The sequence below is a fragment of the Spermophilus citellus genome, assembly GCF_964194105.1.
Source record: "Spermophilus citellus genome assembly, chromosome: 17".
Classification (NCBI taxonomy): domain Eukaryota; kingdom Metazoa; phylum Chordata; class Mammalia; order Rodentia; family Sciuridae; genus Spermophilus; species Spermophilus citellus.
In genome coordinates this window covers 24,384,052-24,407,119 of record NC_138199.1, presented here as the reverse complement: position 1 = coordinate 24,407,119, position 23,068 = coordinate 24,384,052, and the positions used below count along the sequence as shown (strand labels likewise).

The 23,068-nt window shown below is 50.5% G+C and overlaps 1 protein-coding gene across 2 annotated transcripts in view; it reads right to left on the bottom strand.

The window, feature by feature from the left end:
• Nucleotides 1-1,716: 1,716 nt before the first annotated feature.
• The window catches only part of WSCD1 (WSC domain containing 1), a 46,433-nt gene continuing 25,081 nt past the window's right edge, over nucleotides 1,717-23,068 (bottom strand). For both annotated transcript variants that reach the window (XM_081270194.1, XM_081270193.1), the window contains exons 6-9: nucleotides 11,050-11,209; nucleotides 10,004-10,168; nucleotides 6,771-6,971; nucleotides 1,717-3,697 (exon numbers count right to left, since the gene is read on the bottom strand). In XM_081270194.1, the coding sequence (XP_081126320.1) occupies nucleotides 3,345-3,697; nucleotides 6,771-6,971; nucleotides 10,004-10,168; nucleotides 11,050-11,209 (879 nt within the window). In that variant the 3' untranslated portion in view covers nucleotides 1,717-3,344. The remainder of the gene's footprint in view (nucleotides 3,698-6,770; nucleotides 6,972-10,003; nucleotides 10,169-11,049; nucleotides 11,210-23,068) is intronic.

The window sequence follows — 23,068 nt, the reverse complement described above, 5'->3', positions numbered from 1 at the left end:
CTGCATTCTGATGTGCAAACATTATTGCATATTCATGCACTCAGAATCTAATTTTAGCTGCAAGAAGCTTCATTATAAGATGCTCACATAATTAAGCAGCTTTCTTCCCAGGATTTGGGAGTCTGTCTATTCTTCTCCCTCATTTACACATCACTGGGATTATCAGAATGTGTTTTAGTTTTTTAAAATTATATATTTTGGTTTTTCCAAATTGATCCACAACAGGAGATAAAATCCATGAAAATTACATGTTTTAACACAGGTTTGTGTCACTCCATAGCTTTGCTGTTGAAGATAGAATCTGAAGACAGTGTTTTTCTCTTCTGTTCTAATTGGATCCTGATGCATTTGCCACACTTCTGCCCAATAAACAGGTCAGCTTTTACCCTTGGCTGGTTGGGACAGTGTCTTCTTTATTGAGCTGTAGATCAGACTTAACTTGGAGTCAAATGAACTTTCCCAAAAGGATGAGCAAATCCCCCATCCTGTTAATGAGTTATACTTAGGATGAAGGCTACTGAGGACCAGCAGCTGCCACAGGGTCTTTGTGCTTCCTTGTTCATCCAACATCCAGAAGCATCATCTATCAAGTGTCAGGTGCTTTGCTATTTGGAGTGATTCAGTGTGAACTGGATGGACCCAGACATCATTGCTCTACTCACCTGTACTACTAGCTATGTGCACCATATACCACAGGCCATGCGAGCTGGTGGCATGCCACCTGAAAGCAGATGATGCTTTGGGGCATATGGCAACAGTGAATGTACTAACTCAGGAGAAACCTCTGGGGCCTTTGCTCGTCCCGGACTCCTGTGATGGTAGGAGAAACACAGAGGGTCATGCCCTGGCTACAGGCCCAGTCAAGTATTCTCACTCCATCTTTGCCCTTCCCAGCCTCCATGGATTCAGTCTTCTGGATGACTTGGGAGATGAAGGCCTGAGTCAGGGAGCCCACCTTGGGAGGAGGCCAGCATTCCTATTCCTCAGAGTCTGATGCTATGCCTATTCCTTTCTGTGAGACTCCAGGTTTGCTCTGGGATGCACACGGGCCCAGGCAGCACGGAAAGTCCCGTGGGCCTCAACTCCTCCTGCAACCCAAGGGGAACAACCTCAGGAGGAACCCTCACAGAACCGATGGGCAGAGCCATCCTGAGCCAATGACGAATGACCTGGCTGTTCCAAATATTCAGATAAACTGAGTGATGCTGAGAGAGGACCAAGAACAGCCTGGCATCAGGAAAGACCTGGAGACTACCAGGATGCCTCAAGCCCCCCTGATGGCCGGAAGGGCAGCTCCCCTGGGTCCTGTAACCTGGCTTGTTCTTACTTGGAGACAGCGGGGCCAGGGAACAAAGACTTGGAGTGCTCCAGTGCCCAGCGCTCCCAAACTCCTCATCCTGAACCTCCTCCTGATGCAGCTTGGCTCTGGCTAAGGGAGGTCTCCCCGATGGCTTTCCCAGGATAGGCCCACCCAGGCTCCTCTCCCTGCCAAGGCCAGAGTGCAATCCCATCTCCACACTCCTGCGGGCACATGGACCACCCAGTGTCTTGCACCCAGTCACCAACCTCTCCTAAGCCCAAGACATGTGGCAGAGGGTGAGCCATGCAGGTCATTATCATCAGCAGCACTCTGGTCTCAGGCTGGCACTGAGTGGCTGTGAGGACCTCTCCTCCCCACTGCAGATGTGGAGAGACACTCCCACCCCACGCTCAACCCTCTGCCTATTTTGCCTGCAGGCCAGGGCCGCACAGCCCCTGAGCCTTTGTAGCTGCTGCTCTCTGCCTAGTGGGCCCTTCCCCTGTCCTTTGTTGGGATAATTCCTACAGATTCCTCAAGACACTTCAAAGCAGCTATGAGGCACTCCCCAAAGACCCTGGGCACAAGGGCTGAGTCCTCTCTGAGTCACACAGAACATGTGCTCCTCTGTGACAGTGCTCTGTTCTCTTGTGGCAGGGCCTCCTCTGCCCCATTAGATAGTGAGATGGGCGGTAGGAGGCAAGAGGGGCCTTTGGCCTCCACCTTCCCAGGTGGACAGCATCCAGCAGGCGTCAGTGTGTCTGACTTCCTTTCCCTTTGGAGGAAACGATGAACAAGTGGGAATAAGGTCAGCCTCACAGAAACAGACAGAGGGTGTGCTGAAGATGCTGTCACAATGCAACAGTGACAGGAAGTGTCGGGGGGAATGAGTGACAGGGAGGGCTCTGCCACCAGGGCTCAGGCAGAAGTTGTGCCACAGCCTCTCCTGCAAAAGTCACATAGCACACCATCCTTATGATCCCCAGAGAGAGCAGGAGTTTGTCAATACAGGTGGGTAATCAGTTCCAGGGGTCCCCAAGATATACCCCTGAAGTCCCCATGCCTGCCCCCAGCCCCCTCTTGTTGGCACATGAACCCCCTGATCTCAGGCTCCCTTAGAGGCCCATCCCTGCCCTGCCCTGCCCCCTGGCACTCACAACCTGCTTCCTGGGGCAGGATGAATTCTCAGCTTCCCCAGAGGCTGTGGAAGACGGGAAAGAGGGCCCCACTCCAAGACTCCAAGGCGCACTGATTTGGGTGAACTGGAAGCGGGTGGCAGCTCAGGAGCTGTTGCAGCTGCCTGAGGTCAGTGTGTGCCCTGGCCGGGGAAGGGGTGGGATCTACCCTACTCACAGTGCCGCCAGCCCACCCACAAAGCAGAGAGAGGCAGGGCTACAGTTGGCGGTGCCTGGTAGTCACAGCACATTTATGAGATGTCAGACATGTGGTCAGGTCTACACGGCCCAACAGCAACGATCTGTAGGTCCACCTTCATCCCCATGGTCCCTGCTGCTCAGAGCACTAATACCTGGCCCTCCTGGCGTTCCACAGTCCAGGGCCTGGCAGGCAAGTCAGTGCTGGGGCTGCACACAGGAAGCCTAGGCTTCTTAGAGGCCAGGATGCATGTATGTGCCCAAGGGTGTGTGAGACAGACAAACAGACGACCTCTGGTGGCACACACCCTGGCACATCACATCTGTGTACACATCTCTGGCTGCGTTTGCAAGGCTGGGGGTATCTGGCGCACCCTGCACAGGTGGTTCAGTCACATCAAAACAGGCACTGTGAGCGTAATGTCCGTGTGTGTCTGAGAACAAAAGTGTCTGGCTTGCAGTGGGTCCGTTTTTTGTCTGTCTTGTGAGGTGTGTCTGGACAGATGCTGTGTCCAGGTCTCCTTGCATGGAGGACAGCACCCAAGTGGGCCTCCCTGCTGGCTGCACAAGCAGCCATGTGTCCCAGGGGTCCTCCAGCCTGGGCCTCAGAGCAGTGGTGAGCCCCGAGGTGTGACAGTCTATTCTCAGCAGCAGGCAGCTGGGGCTGAGGCCTATCATCTGGGCACGTACTCCCTGGGCAGCCCCGCCCAGTTGTGATCACGCAGGGCCTGGTCTACTGTCCGGATGTAGCCATTGATCAAGTCCTTCATCTCGGGGGTGAAGGGCTCTGGGTCCTGAGGGCGTCGGCCACGCCTCCGGAAGCTGCCCTCTTTGTTGTTCTCCACGCAGAGCAGCCGCTCCTCACTGACGGACACGTTGAGGAAGGCCACCATCTCCCGCAGCGTGGGCACCAGGCTGCGCCGTAGCTCCTCATAATGCACCACCAGCAGCCGCTTCCCATACTTGAGCCAGTCCAGGACGTGTGAGGACCACCACGAAGCGTAGCTGTTCACAAAGTCTGGCCACTCTAGGATGGGCACAGAAGGGACACAGTCAGGAGCTGCCCTGCCAGGGGTCGCTGACCCCACTCAAGAGAGAGAAGTGGCCAGGATTTTCCACTGCCCACTGCCCAGGGCCCACCTTCCTGGGTCCCTGTGGGAGCAAGATCCTTCGGTGATCTTGCATGAATAAAGGGTTAATATCAAGCTGGGCTCTGAGGGAGGAGTCCCAGGTCTGCCTGAGGGATAGTGACCTTGAGTCTGCCTTCACCCAGCAGCGTTTCCTTGGAAACATACCAAGTGAAGACAAATGTGGCCTGCTGTGTGCCAAGAACTGGTTATCTCTTCTATTGTACTATGAGCTCTTTGACTTCAGGGACTGTATCTGGACAGGGAGGGATGTGGGTGGACCCTCAGGTCTCAGGTCATCATGACACAGCAACATTCCTTTTATGTATACATCAAAATACCTTCTACTGTCGTGTATAACTTAAAAAAAAAAAAAAGACTGATGGGGAACCCAAGCAGGGCATCTCTGTTCAGATGAACCACAAACACCTTGGCCTGTCTTTGGCTGTTCTGCACATCCAACCTCAAGGAGAAAGAAGTAGCCAGGTTTTTTCCTACTGCCCACTACCTAGGGCCAACTTGCCAGGATCCCCCATGAAGAAAGACTGGGGGGCTGGGGTTGCGGCTCAGCGATAGAGCACTTGCCTAGCAAGTTTGAGGCACTAGGTTCGATCCTCAGCACCACATAAAAATAAATACATAAAATAAAGGTATTGTGTTCATCTACAACTAAAAAAAAAATTTAAAAAAAAAAAAAAAAGAAAGACCCTTTTTTGTGACTGAGCAGCATTGGGAAGCTGCTGGGCCTCCGGGTGAGATGCAGCTCTGTGTCCTGTGTGGGGTCCTCCTGTGAAACTAGGTTAATGTGGTACTTGATGGATGTGTATGGTGTCTTGTGAATTTGTTTGCCAAAATTTGAACCCGTGACCCTGTTGGGAAAGTATCATATACTGTAAAGGTAAAATTTCTAAGCTGCAAAATCCTGAGTTAAAGTGTAAAAGACTAGGGCATTGTAAAGCTTCTAGATTACAAGGCCTGGGCTAAAAGGTAAAAGCCTATTGTTACAATTCCCCTGCTATCCCCGGAACCTGTTATCTCTGTAAAGTTGTTAGGACAATGCGGGAGCTGCTCAGTAAATATCTCTATTGATTCCCTGGTTGTTTAATAGCTAAGGGCTCCAGGTAGCATGGCACGTAGGCATCCAGGCCCCAGAACCAATCAGTTTGAATGTGTACCCCACTTAGAAGTGACCAATCACCCCTGCCCAAACTGTTCCCGCCAATGAATGGACTAATCATGTATCAGAATTGTTGTTCAATTTCCCGGCGCCTCATGATGATTCGTTCTGATGTATGCAAAGCCCCCCACCCTCTCCAAAAAGTGTACTTAAGCTCTGCTTGACCTCTGCTCTGGACTCTGGGCTGCACTCCCTTTTTGAGTGAGCACAGAGTCCCAGCGCCCTGGAACGGATCCCTCTAATAAAAATCCCCCTTGCCATTGCATGAAGTTAGTCTCGTGTGGTCTCTCCTTCTCCGACGCTTCGCCGGACCCTTACAATACAATGACACCACAGAAGGAAGTGGCCTCAAACTTCTTCAGATGATTTATTCTATGAGATGCCCTTTTCCAGAAAATTAAGAAATTAATTTTTTTGGGGGGGGGGCAAGGATACAAATTTCATCACCACAAAAATAATTTCCATAATTGGGTTACTGATACACCTCGAATTCTGGAGCTTGCTTTCTCTCATTTTTCCCTATGACCCTATGATATAGGGTCTAACCTAGTTTCTAAAATGGGAAAACAGTTCTGAAGAGAAGGTATGTCGCTTGCCTAGGGTCAAACAGTTTGCAAGAGGCAGAGGAGGGATCCAGGCTCAGCCTGTAGGATCGACAGTTTCATTTCTGACTACATTTGCATCATTTTACCATCAGACCAGCATCTCTACTATTCAATGTCAAAGGCTGGACATTTTCAGGGCTCATCTGGAAAGTCCCTCAAGGCAGGGAAGAGATCCTAATCCCTTCAGCCTGGGCCCCAGGGCCTGGAATAGTACAATTTCAGTAACTCTGAGTTGGTAGACTGACTCCATGAAAAACAAGTCATTTTGAATCTGGGTGCCAGGGACAGAAAGTTTGTAGTTTCCCCAAAATCATATGTTGATGCCTTCATCCCTCATATGATGGTATTTGAAGATGGGCTTTGGGAGGTGATTTGGGTTAGATGAGGTCATGAGGATGGAGTCCCCGCAATGAGCCTCCAGAGAGCTTTCCTCTCTGCACTGTGAGGACACAGGGAGGCGGTGGCCCTCCACAAGCCAGGAAGAGTGGCCTCACCAGGCACTGAATGGGCAGGCACTCTGACTTTGGACTTCCGGTCTCCAGAACTGTTGTTTCGGCTATCCAGCCTGTGGTACCGTCGTGGCAGCCCCAGCTGACGAAGATTCAGGGCTTGTGACCCGTCTCTGCCACCCACCACCCAGGTCCACTGGTCAAGTCCCTTAACCACATTTTCAGGGCTCATCTGGAAAGTCAGATGGGTGGCTATTCCCCTCTAGGACACTGTGAAGAGTCATGGGGGACAGTATAGGAGGCGACTGGCATGCTGAGCACTGACCACAGAACGGGCATGCACTTTATCTCACTGATCACCGAATCCCCATGAGCTGCGGGTCTTGGCCTCATTTTATAATGGAGGACCCTGGTCCTGAATGCAGAGGAGGGCACAGATGGATCCAAAGCCAATGTTCTTCTTCCAGCTCTGTATGAGTCTTCAGAATATGAGTAGGGATAGAAAAGGGGTGCAGATAACCCCACTACCCGCTCAGAGTGGGTAGAGATTCTTGGATGTCCAGTTGGCATCCATATAAAAACACTGGGATGTATGAACTGAGCAGGCTCAGAGGGGACAGAGAGGTGGCCAGCTCAAGCTAGGCACAGCAGCAACAAGCCCTCAGGACTGTATGTACTGATCCTGAATCCCTATGGGCATCCTGTCCATACCTTTGAGACCCCCACCTGAGCAACCACTTACCTTTGCTCTTCCAGTTGCGGTCAGGTGCATAGCCCAGGTGCCCGGCACATTTCCTGTTGAATTCGGCCACCAGGGACCTGTAGGGATTTCGGATGAGGAGGATGGCTGAGTCGAACATCTCAATCTCCCTCTTTCCACTCTCGTGGGTCTTCACGCAGATGGTGCGCCGGCTCCGCCAGTGGTCCTTCTCACCCTTGAACCCTGCCCAGGAGAAGCGTGAGAGCACAGGTAGAGAGAGGCACCTCTGCTCACCCAGGGGGCGCCATACGTACATGGCGGCAAAGGTCTGATGCAGGGAAAGGTCTTTCTGAGGGAAAGTCAGCATCAGGGGCAAGAGAGGACCATGGGTGGCACCGCAGTGGACCCGGAAAGGACCTATGGATGGGAATAGGAAAGGAATCTACAGGAGTAGCCCTATCCCAGGGAAGGAGGGAGCAGGAGGTGTTTAAGAGTCGAGAATGATGATATCTGCTTAAGAAATAAAGCAAGTCACCTCCTGTAGCCCCCAGGGGTCAGGAGGCAGAAGGCCTAACCACGTACCCTTATGGACTCTCAGATGCACACATACATATGGGGCTTTTCCTGGAGAAAACTTCACATGAGCATTGTAAATAGCCTTTTGAGTTAATCATAGCTGCTGGCAGAGCTGGATGAAGAGATTAAGGCTCAGAGTGGGTATATGATGAACCCAAGATCACACAGCACATGAAACCAGTGCCATGGTTCTCACCACGTGCCTTTGTATATCTCTGTGAGGCCCTCAGCTTCCATCCACCTCCCCAGAGTCGGGGCAGGAATGCCATCAGGCTTAACTGCTTTGAGCAACTGTCGTCCCACCCTCTGACATTATGCCAGAGCCTGTAACAAGGTCCAGCCTTAGATGTAAGGAGATTCTTCAGCTTAGGACTCAAAGCAGGTCTGATCAAGGTCTCGTCCATAGTGTTTGAGCCTGGCCCAGAAGAACCCAAGGCTCAATTTCTAGAAATGGAGACTTACTCCCATTGACCAACCTCTCTGGGGCCACTTGGGTGCTCAGAGACTGAATGAAAACTGGCTGAGAAAACAAGACTCTACCTGTCCACCCACAGAGGGTCACATGATTCCCTGAGGGCTGTGGTATGCCCACTGGGTTGGCCTTTTCCTCTATGATATAGGGATAGGACAGCCCCTGTCTTTTAGCTTACACTTTAGTAGGTGAAATGGCCCAAGCACAGAGCATAAGGACTTATGGGGATAATAAAGAGTAGGGGAGAAGGGGAGATCAAAGAGCAGGATGTCATAGAAGGATTCCTAGAAAGATCTCACCTGATCTTGGGCTCTTAGAAACTAAATGAGTCCTTCCATCTGCACCTTCTTCATAAATGGCTGGGAAGCCCTTAAGTCTATAGTAAGCAGCAGAGGTTTCTCTGATGTTGGGGAAATGTAAATCTCCTGAATATGGAAGTCTGGGTTTATCCATGAAACCCAACGCATGTTTCAAACTCTGCCGCGACACTCGACTGAATCAGTCAGGGTCACTCCAGGGGAATTGGGCTGGCTACTAACTAACCACACAGAGACAGAAAATACCTTTTGGGGGGTTCAGTGATGGTTCCTCAACCTCAGCTTCCATAAAGGAGGCAAGAGAGGCAGGCAAAGAGAGAGTACATGCCTGAAACCCTCTTTATTGGGGGAAAGACTCTCGAGAAAGTTCCACCCAAATAAGGCAAGGAATTGGGTTTCAGGGGGTTGCTTGATGATGTCTTGCAGTCATCAGATTGACTGACATCTTGGAAAGCCACACCCATCTCAGCTGCTGTGTGGGACCATAGGTAGAGAGAGCGAAAAGGACACACATGTCGCACAGCCCAGTCAGAGCAGCAATATCAGTCCAGTCCCCTCAAATGCACATAGATCACATACACGGCCCATGTGGCTCGCAACAAAACTCATCACTGCCTTGGGTCAAACAGCAAGAGCCTTTGCTTTGATTTGTTTTCTCAAAGTAGCTGGGAAATGCCACAAAAGGAAGAATCAAAACACCAGCTAAATTATAAGCTTGAGTTTTTGACAATCCTGAGACCTTGGGTTCCTTCCTTGGTGCTTTAGCCCATTCCATCAGCAGCTATTCTGCCTTATAGCTCAGACCACATTCACTTGCCACAACAGGTGGGCATTCAGGCATTTGGTGCTGTCTTGTGAATTTTGAATGTGTGCGTGTCATCACTCAGTGCTCTGAGGTCAGCGGCCACATCCAGTCCTAAAAGGCTCAAAAATCCACTAGGTATCTCTAAAGTATGTTCGACTCAATATTACACCAACCTTTGTAGCTCGCTATTCCAGTCTTTGGGTCAGACAGTCATAGGGAGACCAAAACATACGGTGCTTCCGTAAAGGGAGGCCTTCTAGAGGAACACTCAGATAACAGCAGCCTGAGCACAGGTGACAGGCCAGAGTGGGAAGGACCACAAACTTATCTGACCACTTCCTCCCCCATCTGCAGGTGGTCCTAGCACTCCTGGGGCTGGATTCAGGGGCAATTGTGGCTTTTCCCCAACCAGAGAGATTGTTATGATTCCAGAACCTTCTGCTAAGCTCAGGATGTTTCTGTTTCTCTAGGAGGTTACTGACAGTAATCATCTTTTCCTAAACCAAATTCTGGTTAAGAAACCCAGCAAAAATGCCATAACACTTGACAACAGATAAATACATTTTGCCAAATTTAGATGCTACTTGACTTGTCTGAGGCTCTTCATTCTTAAACAGCACACAGTCTTGAACCATTTAAGTTAATTTTCTTGGCATAATGAGGCCTCTTATTTCTACGAGGAAAAGATTAGAAATCATAAAACTCTTCGAGATTTTTGGACCTATTTAAAGAAAATTGCATTTTGATGAGCTACCCCTTGCCTAAAAAAAAAAAAAAAAGGGAAATTCAAAAAATGTTTATAGAGAGGGAATCCAAACTGTGAGTCTGACCCTTTGAATCTGTCTCATGAAGTTCCACCCTAAGTGGTCCCACGACTGGCGGCATGAGCCTCCCCTGGAAGCTGGTTTAGAAATGCACATTCCCAGGCCGCAACCCAGACAAACTGAATCAAACTCTGGGGTGTGGCCCAGGAATCTGTATTCTAGAAAGGCAGTCAGGCGATTCTCATGCATGCTCAAGGTTGACAGGCACCGCTCTCATGCCCCAGGAGGGGACAGTCTAACCTCTGGGAGCTCCTTTGTCCCTCCCTGCAGCTTTGACTTGCCTTTGTTGTAGAGGGTCCCGTCAAAGTAGTAGCTCCCTGTATAGAAGCCGGTGGCGTGCTCGATCAGGTGCCTGGCCCACGTGTTCCCGGCTCCCGGGAAGCTTGACAAAGCCACAAACACCTTGGATTTGTTTGGCAGGAACCTCCTGTCCGTGCACCGAGTATCTGAAAGTCCAGAAGTCATCACAGGGTTACTCCCCTCCATTCCAGATTCCCCAGGATGAGAACTGATGATCCAAGATTTCCATTTAACAGATGGGAAAACCAGGACCCAGTGAGGTGAAGGCATTTGCCACCTGAACCTTGGGTGCACAGGTCTGTAGCTGGCCAAAGAAAGCCCCATGACAAGGCTGCTCTGTAGACTTTCGCCCCACTTCATGTCTATGGCCACAGACAAACTCTGGCTTGTAGCATTGCCCAGATGACTCCAGATTCTAATAGCAGAGGTGGACAGGAGGTCTAGCCGGGCTGAGCCATGTCACATACCACAGGGAACCAGGGCTGGCCTCATTTAAGTCGAGCAATTCTTTGGAGCTCATCTTCCTTTTCTAGCACGTGACATGGCCAGGAGAAAGTCCCCAGACCCTCAGGCCCTCAGGGCTGTGCTAGTCTGAGCTGATGCTCCAGAAGTTGGGAATCTTCCTCTCCACCTGCTTGTCCCCTCTCAGTTCTTAAAGTCAGCTAGGGCAGATGTGTTGCTCACACCAAGGATGATACCAGGATCTAGAGGCCCTAGAGATGGAGGTCTCTTCTCCCCAAGCCCCCTAACTCCACCACCTGCCATTGATGTCCCTCTGGGCCTGCCCTTCTTCCCCATTCTTCTCATCCTCCTGTTACCCCATCATCCCCAGAGAGACTCAGATAAAGGACCAGGGGTTCCTGAAACTGAGCCCTGGCGTCCATCTCTTACTGGCTCAGATGCTGGAGACTCAACACACACACCTTCCCCACCCAGTTCCGCGGGGATCATCGGCATCTCCAATCCTGGGAACTCTCCCCATCCCAGACCCAAAGCCACCACACCCAGTGATGGCTGCAGATCTCACCTTGCACGGGCGTCTGGTAGACCTCGCAGTAACCGGCCAGCCTCTGCGCCTCGGGGACCTGGCCACACAGCGAGCTGTCCACAGCATCCCGCAGATTGAACTGTGGGGTGGGGTAAGCACAGTAGCATTCCCAGCCCCGGAGGACAGCCAAGGGGAACTCCTGCCGGGGAAGGAGAAGAGGAGGAACTGGGGTGAACATGAGGGCCCCGCCTTCCCACAGCTCAGGCTCCAGGGGGGACAGATGTGGGGACCGCCTGATGCCTTGGTCAACAGGGGTGACTGTCCTCCTTCCATGAGCAGGTTCTGTGCTCAAATCCAGGGAGACAAACTCAACAAGACGTGACTTCTGCCCTCTAGGAGCTCTGAGTGGGTGACAGACAACGGTGCACAGTGTAAGTGGCACTCAGGCAGAGGGGTGGGTGAAGGGCAGGAAGCAGGAAGCAGGGCCCGGAAGTGAGCTTTGAGAGGTCCAGGTGTTGGCCAGGGGTGTGGACAGGGGAAGGGCAATGCAGAGAGGGGGCTTCACATGAGCTCAGGGGTCACAGTCACACCTTGGCCCATCATTTCCCGGAAAGAGACTGAAGCCAACCCTTGGGCTTGATGTCCCACTGCAGAGTGGGGACATATTTCCACAAAGTCATTGTTTTCAAAGATGGAACAGGTGGGGAAACACAGTCCTTGTTCCTTGTCCAAGGTGGCCCATGTGACGGGGGTTTCCTGAAAAAGGAGGGACCCTTCTGGGTTAGGAGAGAAGATATGCCTCCCTGTGGAGACCCAGTCAGCTCCTGGCAGTCTCTCAGGGGGTTCTGGTTCCAATTTGGTGTGGCTGCACCATCCAGTGGAGTGGGCTGGTTCCTGAAGACTGGAAAGCTACTTACACACTTGCTGGGTAACTTGGGTAAGAAACTTAATCTCTCTGAATCTCACCATTGAGAAAAGGTAATAAAATCCATCTTGTAGGTATATGGTGATGGCTAGATGAGACAGGTACAAACTGCCCAGCACTGGGCCTGGTCCACAGGAGCTGCTTCACCGAGGAATGAACCATCCTCAGCCTCACCCCTTTGGGCACCTGCCACAGCTCACTCAAAAATGCATCTACCCACCTTTTCCACCTATTTTTCTTTTTGAGCACCTACTATGCACCAGGCTCTGGGTAGGGACATTTAACCCCGTTTCATCTCCACTCCTTCCTGTGTCTTTCCACCAGAGATGCTGGGTCCCCTGGAGCGTGGAGGGATGAGGGAGCCGTCCATGAGCGTGTGCAAGGGAGGAAGGCAGTGGGTGGAGGGAACTGCTCACCGCCGAGGGAATCGCTGCACAAACCTTTTTATTTATTTTTTTGCCCACAGCGAGAAATCTCATAAATAAATAAATAAAAGAAAATCGATAGCATTTACTATGCACGGCTTGGTAAAGCTGAGGATCTCAGCACTCCCGTAAGACAATAGAGAAGATGCAGACAGGGAGGGCCAGGCAGAGCCCCCGGGCAGTGGGAGGAAATGCTGCCGAGTGCTTCTTGAACCCCAGGTTGAATCCTCTCCCAGGCCCGGCAGCCCCTGGGAAAGGTCCCCCACGTCCCTCACCCTTCCTTAAACCCAGGAGGCCTCTGCGCTCGCGGGGAGAATACAAGAGGCCATGGAGCCCCACGTCTCTGCAGCTAGACTCCACGGCTACTTCCTTCCCAACAGAAAGCGCCATCTGGGACCTGACCCTCAACCAGAACCCCGCTGGCTTTGCTGGAAGCAAGTATCCACTGTGATGTGAATTCATGAAAAGAGATCTCAAGAAGTGTGACCTCTGACCCCTCTCACAGAGACCTCGTTGAGAGCTGGGAATGGAGCTCAGTGGTGGAGGCCTGCCTGGCATGCACGGGCCCTGGGGTTCATTGCTAGTACCCCAAACAAAAAACCAGTCAAAAAAACCCCAAAACAACAACAACAACAACAAGCCCTTGTCCCACCTATCCCATCTCGACACCTCCTCCCCAGGGAGCTGCAGAACCCGGCAGCCTAGATCCCAGGGTGCAACTTGAGAGCTCACACAGGGGCCTGGCTGTGCCCCACCCTCCACTTCCATGCATATTAACTATAATGAGTGGAACTGTGTCTCCCAAATTCAAGCCCTGAAGCTCTAACCCCAGTACCTCAAAATATGACCTTATTGAAAAGATGAGCTTAATGGAGATAATTAAGATGAAGCCATTAGGAGGGGCCCTAATGCAATATGACTGGTGTCCCTGTGCAGAGAGGAGGTTAAGACAGACAACTCACAGACCTAGGGACAACTATCTGAGGACCCAGTGAGAATCAACCACCTACAGGCCAAGGAGAGAGGTCTCAGGAGAAACCTTCTGACACCTCCATCTTGGAGTCTCAGCCTCCAGATCTCTGAAGGTAAATGTGTGTCATTTAAGCCACCCAACCTGTGTCAGAGCAGCCTGTGCACACTCAGACAATGGCCTTCTTGCTGTTCCTGATCACTCTGTTCCGGCTCCTACCTCAGGACATTTGCATTTGCTGGTCTATCCTCTTGGAATGTTCTCCAGATACCCTTGTGGCTCTCTCCCCCTCACCATCTTCAAGTCACTGTCTCAGCGCCACCCCTTTACAAGTTGCAGTGCCCCTCCCATCTTCCTCAACACACCCTGCTCCCGTGCTCTGCTTTCTAATTTTGTTAAATAACCCCCCTGGTGTAGCACTTAATCAGTTTTGGTGAATACACACCAAGACCGGCAGCATGTCCATCACACCAGAGGGTCCTCTGCCCCTTTGCCCTCATCCCTCTCTCATCCAAAGCAACCACTCCTCTGATTTCTATCACCACTGACCTGTTCCAAAATATCTTACAAACAGAATCACCCAGTACCTATTTTTGTGTGTTTGGCTTCTTTCATTCGGAAAAATATTTGTCAAATTCATCCCTGTTTTTTTTTTATGTGTCTATAGGTGGGTCCTTTTCATTGGCACATAGTATTCTATGTGTAGACAGGACAGTGTGTTGATTCATCCACTTGTTGATGGACATCTGGGCTGTTTCCAGCTTCTAGCTATTGTGAATAAAGCTGCATTAAATATCCTCGTTCAAGGCTTTTAGTGGATAGATGTTTTCATTTCTCATGGGTAAACACCTACGAAGCTTGCCTCATTTTTCTTTCCTGAGCTTATCAACACAACATACTATGTACTTTACATATTTATTTGGTTGACTGCCTGCCTCTACCCAGGAGGATGCAAGCAGGGAAGGGTTTCTTGTGAGCTTTGTATGCTTTGCTATATCTTCAGCACCTAAAGTAGTGTCTCTCCTGTGGCAGATACTCAATAAATGTTTGATGTATGAATGCATGAATGAATGAACGGATGGATAGATGGATGTATGGATAGATAGATAGATGGATGGATAGATGAATGGATGGATGGATGGATAGATGGATGGATGAATGGATAGATGAATAAATTTTTTATTGAATAGATGAATAGATTGATAGATGAATAGATGGATGGATTGATGAATAGATGGATGGATGGATAGATGGAGGATAGACGGATGTATGGATGGATAGATAGATGGATGGATGGATGGATGGATAGATGGATGGATGGATGGATGGATGAATGGATGGCTGGATGAATGAATGGATGAATGAATGGATGGATGAATGAGTGGATGGATGAATAGATGAATGGATGGATAGATGGATGGATGGATGGATGGATGAATGGATAGATGAATAAATTTTTTATTGAATAGATGAATAGATTGATAGATGAATAGATGGATGGATGGATAGATAGAGGATAGATGGATAGATGGATGGATAGATAGATGGATGAATGGACAGATGAATGGACAGATGGATGGATGGATGGATGGATGAATGGATGGATGGATGAATGGATGGATAGATGAATGGATGGATGGATGGATGGATGGATGACCAAACTCCTTTCCAGATCCCAAGCCCCTCAAATGCCATTCCAACCACCTCGAACACTATCTTTCTGCTGGTTGTTGGGCCAATAGCCTCACTGGGTGTGAAGGAGGAGACAAAAATCCTGTTACTGCTAAGCAAAGCCTCCCCAAGCTCAGGAACCTTGGGGTTGGGGGCTGTGCTGTCTTGGGATTCCCGTTCAGAGGCAGGCATGGGAAATCCGCTGTGCGCACATGGGCTCCGTCTCCCTCCCCAGCAGCACCAGCACTGCCAACGCTGATGCCTCACAATCTTATATCCCAGGGCTGCAGAATGAGCTGCCCCCACCAGTGACCCGAACCTTTTTTTTTGCTTCCCTGAGTGGATTAAACTGTCAAGTTTCCGGGTGTTTGCAGAGCGGCGGGAGAACTGCAGACAGTAATGTGGTTTTATTTACAACATAACCGCTTCAGCAACATCACTGGATTCTGAAAACACAGAACAATTTTCAGCCCCTTGGGGATTTCTAGGACATGATTTCCATAAAAATTAAATATTGATGAATCTTATCTCTCTGCCAACTTACATTCCCCCCCTACCCCAACACCATTCCAAGCTTCAGTGAGGAGAGAAAGGGCAGAGAGGAGAAGAGGATTCGGAGAAAGGAAGGCAGATAAAGAAAGCAGGCGTGGGGTGGTTTCAAACAAACCCAAGAGGGGGCTTGAATGGAAGCACCTCGCCCATCCTGGGCAGGGCAGAGACACACCTTGATACTGCACCTGCAGCTGGAGGCAGGGCAGGGGGCAGGATAGGAACTTATCTGGAGGTTTGGGGGATCTGCATCTGAGCCTGACAGGAGGGTGGGCTTTCGGCTTGGAGCCAGGTCATGAAACCATAAGGGCTGGGCTTTGTAGGTCGTGAGGATCCACATGCAAAAGCTTGGCCCATGGCCAAGGGATCGAGGAATGGATATTCCATCACATGTGGAGCCAGGGTCCCAGCAGGCATGTCCAGGCCTTGCCTCCTCCAAATCCATCCTTCTCTGAGAAACATTCTCAGGATCTCCCAAACTGTGCAGAATTATAGAGATTTGAGAGAGCACAGAGGGGAAATGGAGGCAAAAAAGGCAGGTGACCCATAGCCCAAGATCTCCAGTCTGTCAGGTGAGTGGGCACAGAATCAGCCTCCTGGATTCCAAGACCCGTGCTTTGCCCACTCACTGTGACTTGACTCCTTGGGGGCAAACCAAGGAGAGCAGGGTGGAGGATTCCCAGAGAAATCTGTGAGCCCATCTCTCATCTCTGGGGCCTTCGCTTCATTCCAGAGGCAGCTCTGAACATTTAAGATGTGGGAGGGAAAGAAGATGTCTGCAAGGGTAGCTGCAGGGATGAGGGATGACGAGCGGACTTCTGCTGTCAGGAAAATGACAGGTTGAAGGAAGATGCATCCAGTGATGTTGTGACTGACATCAGGGCTGTGGGGCTCTGAGAGGCGGCTCTGGGAGGAGGAGACAGCCCAAGGCTTGCCATCAAGAACCTCAGGTCTGAATCCCGTATGTGGTCTCCAAAAAAGGCCACTGGGTATCTCTGAGCCTTGGTTTTATCATCTATAAAAGGGGCAGGGTTTAGCGATGAGGGCTCTGGGGAATGCAGGCGTGCGTTTAAATTTAGGTGGGTTGAGTTGATATCTCCATTCCGAAGAGGGATTTGAGCATTGAAATGCTCTCGGGTACTTTTCATACAGTAGATACTGAGCAACTTGGATGGTCTGAGTCTGGGGGAGATTAAATGCATGGAGCCAGAAGCTTCGCCCTCACAACCCCAGTGTCTTCTCTTCTCCATATCAAGAGCTGACTCCCCTTCCATGTGTCCAGCCTCACTCTAAACAGATACTGAGCCATCTGTCCTTTGGATATGGAGAAAAGGTTAAGTATGACGGTTTGGGGCAAAGGTTAGAGAGTCTCCAGGTACCATATGGGATTGTCCCATTGGGTGGGTAGCTTTATGAAAACCTGAACCCCCCCCACCCCCCCGGCAGCTGACCTGCCAATCCCACTTCCAGGGAACACCTTCCCATCAAAGCCACCCATCCATCAGACAAAAGTCCGCAAAACACTCTGTGATGGACCCATCCCACCATCGAGATCCCAGGGCACCTGGGTTTCCACCGACCTGGGAAAGGACCAGCTCTGCATCTTAGGCAGTTTCTCAAACATCCCCCCATAGAGCAAAAGAACCAGGGGAAGTTGAATGATAGCAATCATCATGATCCACATCTGGAACACTTGTTACTCAAGAGACACTCAAGAACATAAATTACAGAGTCCTTATCCTAATCTGGTGAGGCAGTTTCACCTCTGACAGTCCCACCTAGCAGATGAGAAAAACCAAGGTTCAGGGCAGGGATATGAACCCAGAATACTACAAGTCCAAATCCTCCTTTCTATCAACTTAAGGGTGAAGCTAAGAGACGTACTCCAAAAAATGTATCAGAAGTCTGAGAAGCACACACCTAAAACGTACATATCCTGAGTCCCAACGATTCCATATCTGCTAGCACAGTCCAAGGAAATAAAAAATAATGAGCATTTTAAAAAGGAAAGGAAAAGGAAAAAAGGAAGTGAACTCAATGTCCACCAGGAGAGAGTGGAATGCATGCAGTCATGGGAGGCAAAGCATGAAAACATAAAAAATGTCCAGGACATAAAACACAAAGAAAAGGGAACAGATGTAAGGAGGGAAGAGTCAATGTCCATAACACAAATTCCCTATACTATACCTACAATAAAAGACCCAAAGGCTGTAAAATGTTAGCTGTTTTCTCTGAGGTGGTAAAGTTACGGATGAATTTTATTTTTATTTTTATGCTTCCAAATTTTCTAAAATAGATATTGCAAACCACAAACCAGTGTTCTTAAAAGCACACACAAGGTTCAATATTGACAGCTTCTCTATGGACTCTTCCAAAGTATTACTTCAGCCACCTATTGGCGAGACAGTATTTGGACAAGGGAAGATTCTTCATATCAAGGTACCAGTTCTGAAAACCCCACCCTGGGCAAAGATGTGAGATAGGGTGCCCACCCCCAGAGACCAAGCATCTATCCAGGATGGACTGCATCTGCCCAGATCTATGTGGACTTAGTGAGAGCAGCTACCTAGCAGAGAACAAGCAGGCTCCACATGAGTGCGTGCCTTTCCAGTTCACAGGTGGCCCTGTTAGCACCACTATTAAATGGCCAAAGAAAAAGCCCTTAAGAAATGTCAATGGGAAACCATCCAGGTGATTAATATTCTGCAAGCAAACCTAGACATCAAAAGAGGCTAAAAGAAGGTAAAAGAAAAATGTGATTCCCCTTTCTACCCACCCTCCTTCCTTTATCAACACAGCCACTAAGAACAAAGCTCAGGTCCCAAGGTATACTAGCTGGTGAAGCCTCCCTCCTTGGTGATCTGTCTGCAAAGGGTGTGAGATTTCACCTATCAGCCCCATTTTGGAACGCTCACTCCCACAAATGGTCTATGCATTTGCTTGTGGACAAATATAAGGCTTCAAAATCAATGACCCTGGATCTGAACTGGTAGCAATGCAAATATCTACCTGCCCCTCTGCTCATTCGAACTTTGCATACCAACGAAGGAGCTGATAGGATCTTGAAGGCGAAAGAGGGTGAGCAGGTCTCCTCCCACCTCAATATGATCACCACCGGAAATTAGGCAGGATCATTTCAGGAGGCTTTAAAAACACGTTACACGGGTCCAGTCCCTCTCGCTGGCAGAGAATCAGATCATGAAGATGCTAATATTGCCCCAAATGTTCTTTTTTTTTTTGTTCAACTGCACTCCTGGAGCTCCCCAAATCCATTTTCACCCACAAGCAAAAAACAGAGTAGAGATTTTTATCGAGGGGGCCACAAAGAAGCCTCAGAGGGCAGCTCTAAAGTGGGGGTGCTGCAAGGAGGGCTCCCCCTCTTTTCCTGCTGCCAAGCCCCACCTCTACATCTGTCACTCCCAGCAGCCCTTCTACCCAGCTGGCCCCAATTAAGCCTCTGGTCCCCTCCCCTACCCCCACCGAACATTCTGCTGCGAACATTTTCCCTCACTCGAGTCTTTGGAAAACATTTCAGTGGCTCTATTATAGACCACGGCATGACCCTGGCATAATTTAGCCATTCCCACCTCACAGGGTATCGGAGCCTGCTTTTTTGGCCAAATGAGCATGAGATAAAGCTTCCACGGGGACTGCCCTGCAGCCTCCGTACCCCCGGCCTTCCTGGAGAAGAGGGCTTGGCCTTCAGAACAGGAAAGCACCCCAGACATCCCAAAATGCACCGCTTTCACCACCCTCGATGTTCAGGAGACCAAGGTCAGATGAATTTCCAACTGCTTTCACATCCCCAGACCTCAAGGCTAGAGGTAGAATTCAGACCTGGGGGAAAGTGGGCCAGGCCTGGGCATTGCTAACCAACACCTTCAAGCAAGCCATGGGTCTCCACCAGGGGCGATTTCCCCACCCCAGGGCCCTTAGCCAATGTCTGGAGTCTAAAATTGTCACAAGTGAGAGGAGAGTTGCGGTTAGTATCAGGTGGGCAGGGGCTAGGGAGACTGTTTAAGTATCCTCTAATGCACAGGCAGATCCTGAAACAAAGAATTCTCCAAGCTGAAATGTCAGTCTTTCCCCCACCCTGCCTAGGGTGAAGCAAAGCCCCCACCAGGAATCTGCAGAGCTCAGGAGCTGCCAGCCCAGAAGGCTTGAGTCTAAGTTATAGCAACATCCAAAGGCTAGACAAGGGAGCAGGGATAGCTGGTCCGGGAACCAAAGGCTGATGCTGCTGGGTCAGCGGTCATTGTAGTGGGATGCACGATATCTGGGTACTATTCATGCCCTTCCTGGAATCCCTCACTTTATAGCCAGGTCATCGGTTGACTTCTGTGGCCACTTTGTCAAGGGCTCTCTAAGGAATGCTGCCTTCCAAAGGGATCCACGGGAAACTCCCCTTCTCCTCTGGCCAGATGTTTCCCCCCACCCCCCACATGCCTCCTCATCCCCCCAGCTGATGTCCACGTCTCAGGTGGATTCTGCTCCTGGAGCATCTCTCCGATCGACCTCCTCCTTCATCAGCTCTACCCCTCTCCGTGTTCCAGAATAACCTTCCGGAACAGCTCTGCAGTGTCATGGGGGTCTTATGACTCCTTCCCTGCCACACCCTCAGGAATCCCCCCTCATTTCCCCCCCTGAAAAAAAGTCTGAACTTTAAAGCAGACATCTCAAGTCCTCTGCAACTTGTCCCCACCCTACGTTTCACGCCACCCCCAGCTAGCCCTCCACTCTGGCAGGACTGGGCAGCTTCCCTACCACCTTGATCCTGCTCCACAGGTGCCACCTCTCACAAGGCACTCCCTGCTCCACTCACCCAACCTGCTGACCTTGCCCAACTGCTCCAGCTCCAACCTCCCTAAAAAGGGCCATCCTCCTCCCTTCTAAGCCTCCCTCTCAGCTTCCTTCACCTGCTTCAAGCACTGGCCTTACTCTGCCAGGAGTGAGTCCCCCGAGTTCCCATCCCAGCCCCTCCTCAGACATGAGCCGGGTGTGATGAGTGGGGCCAGTGATCACTGATCACTAGACTCTGCAGGCACCCAGCATCTGGCTTCGCCCACTATAAATATCAGCGTATGTGTTTTGCCAAATTTCACTCCACGTGCGTTTACTAAGACGGGCTTTCAACTTTCAAACTGGAAATAGTGACTCTTCCTACAGCTGCAAAATCCTGCAGCTCTAAACAATGGGACCCGAGGAAACACCCACCCTCCCATCCGACAATACAGATGGGCCGGATGAGGGAGACGCTGTCACATGGAATCCAATGCTGCAGGCATGGAGGGCACAGGCCTCTTGGGAGATGCCTTTCCCTATGGTCTAACCAGAATGATTCCCAGCCACATGTGCCAGAGCTGAGCAGGTAACTCATTCTTGAAATGTATCACGAAAGGGAACTGGACAAGGTGCTAAGGTCTCAAATGGCTTAAGATCCCCAAGAGCCTGCGGGTATCTTTTGGCACAGGCTCCGCTGTGAAATTGTAGCAACCTGGATTTGTGCCAGTAAATAGGAAGGAAGGCTGAAAATAGAAGTTGAAGAGTTCTAGATCTTGAAATTCTTGCCTGTGACCACAAGGCAGGACCTTCTTGGTTCTAAAGGGCTGGCCAATCAGTGGTGCACCTGGGGCATCTGCCTAGGATTGGAATCCACCCTTCCCATAGATGAGGGTTACCAGGGTGGCACGGTTCTCCTCGCTCATCACTAGAAGGGAGATACAATTAGTATAACCTTTGCTAAGGGCAACCTGGCAACTCTGACTACAATGAAAGACACATTCTTGAACTCTCCTAGGGTTGTTTTTTTTCCTTACAGATTCACTCAGACAAAATGACCCCAGGATAGCCAATGCTGTGTTGTTTGTAAGAGCAAAAGACTAGAAATAACCTAAATGTTTAACAGGCAGGGATGGGTTAAATAAATTATAGGCCATCTGTGTAATGAGGAAAAAAGAAGATTGAGAAATCACTTTCTCTGCTGATATGGAACCATCCTGAAGATGGATAGTCCACTGGAACGGGTTTGGTGCAGAATCGTGTGCGGGGCTCTATACCATCCGGGGGGTTCGTAATGACATTGAAGAGGATGCAATTGCTTGAATATTCTGTCTCGGAAAGCAGACAGCTGTGGGCTGCCTGGGAGGATGGACGTGAGCGGAAGGACTCAGGAGTAAGGAGCTTCCCGCCAGGCCCTCTGGTATCTTTTCATTGTGTTACATGTGAACAGATTATCCACTCAAAGCCATCTGAAGTGCTCAGGGCACACAGCCATGGTGACAGCCCATTCCCTCTCCTGTTTCTTCTCATATTTTCTGCCCCTTATTCAGAGTGGCAGTGAGGCCCTGGTGTCAGGAGACAGGGCTGTGAAGCTAGTTGCTCGGTGCCTGGGTGTGGACACTCCCACCTTGCAAGCCTGCACTGCCTCTGGCAGCAAACAGAAAGGAGGATGTCTCCCTGGCAGAGCCCCTGGGAGGACTGAGGCAGATGACTCATGCCCAGCACCCAGCCCTCAGCAGGAGCCCTGCAGGGCTGCTGATGGAGGGAGCCAGCCTCAGCCTGTGTGACCAGCTCCTTGATCCCAGTGGAGGATTCTCTCTGGGGAACTACTCAGAACTGCAGATGTGAGGTTCACCTTGAGGGGGTGGTTTGTTCCCCTGAGGGTACAGACAGGAGCTGACAGCTGAGCATGCATCCCGATTGCCTCCCCCAGAGGTCTGCCTCCCACAGGTCTGCAGGCCAGATGTCTGCAAATCAATAAACTGCCCCCGGTGCAGGGCTGGGTGCATCGTGACCTTCGGACTCTGATCCCCAAGGCATCCTCCGCAGTGGCTTTGGAAATGCTAGTGACTCAGTAGAGCTGCTTCAAAGAGCCCCAGTGGAAGCTTTGTTCTCCACGCAGCCTCAGAGGAAAGCTCTCCAGGCAACTGAGGAACACAGGAAGCAGGAAGAAGGCAGCTCCCAGGGCATGTGGGGTGGGGTGCAGCAGAGGACATCTGCTTCACTGAAGCCCCTCCCCCGTACCCACTGAACCAACAGCTGACTGCGGAGCTGGCTGACGTGAAGCCCGGGCTCCACCACTTACTGGCTGGGTGACCTTGAGCAGACTACTCGGGCTCTCTGCCTCAGTTTCCTCACCTGCAAAATGGAGCTGACCTCAGTCCTCACCCTATAGGATTCTTAGAAGGAGTAAAGGAGTTAGCCACATAAAGTGCTTGGGATAAAGTACCTGGCATGAAATACGTGATCAGTAAATGTCACCTTCTCTTGATCCTCACTGTCACCATCATCATCATAGTGAAGGCCCTTGTGAGGTTTGGATATGAGGTGTCCCCCAAAGCTCATGTGCAAGAATGTTCAGAGGTGAAATGATTGTATGAGAGTTGTAACCGAATCAGGGGATCGATACATCGATATGGGTTAACCCAGGGCAGCTGTAGGCAGGTCAGGTGGAGCTGGAAAAGGTAGGTCACTGGGCTGTGCCCTTGGGGCTTATATTTTGTCCCTGGTAAGCAAAGC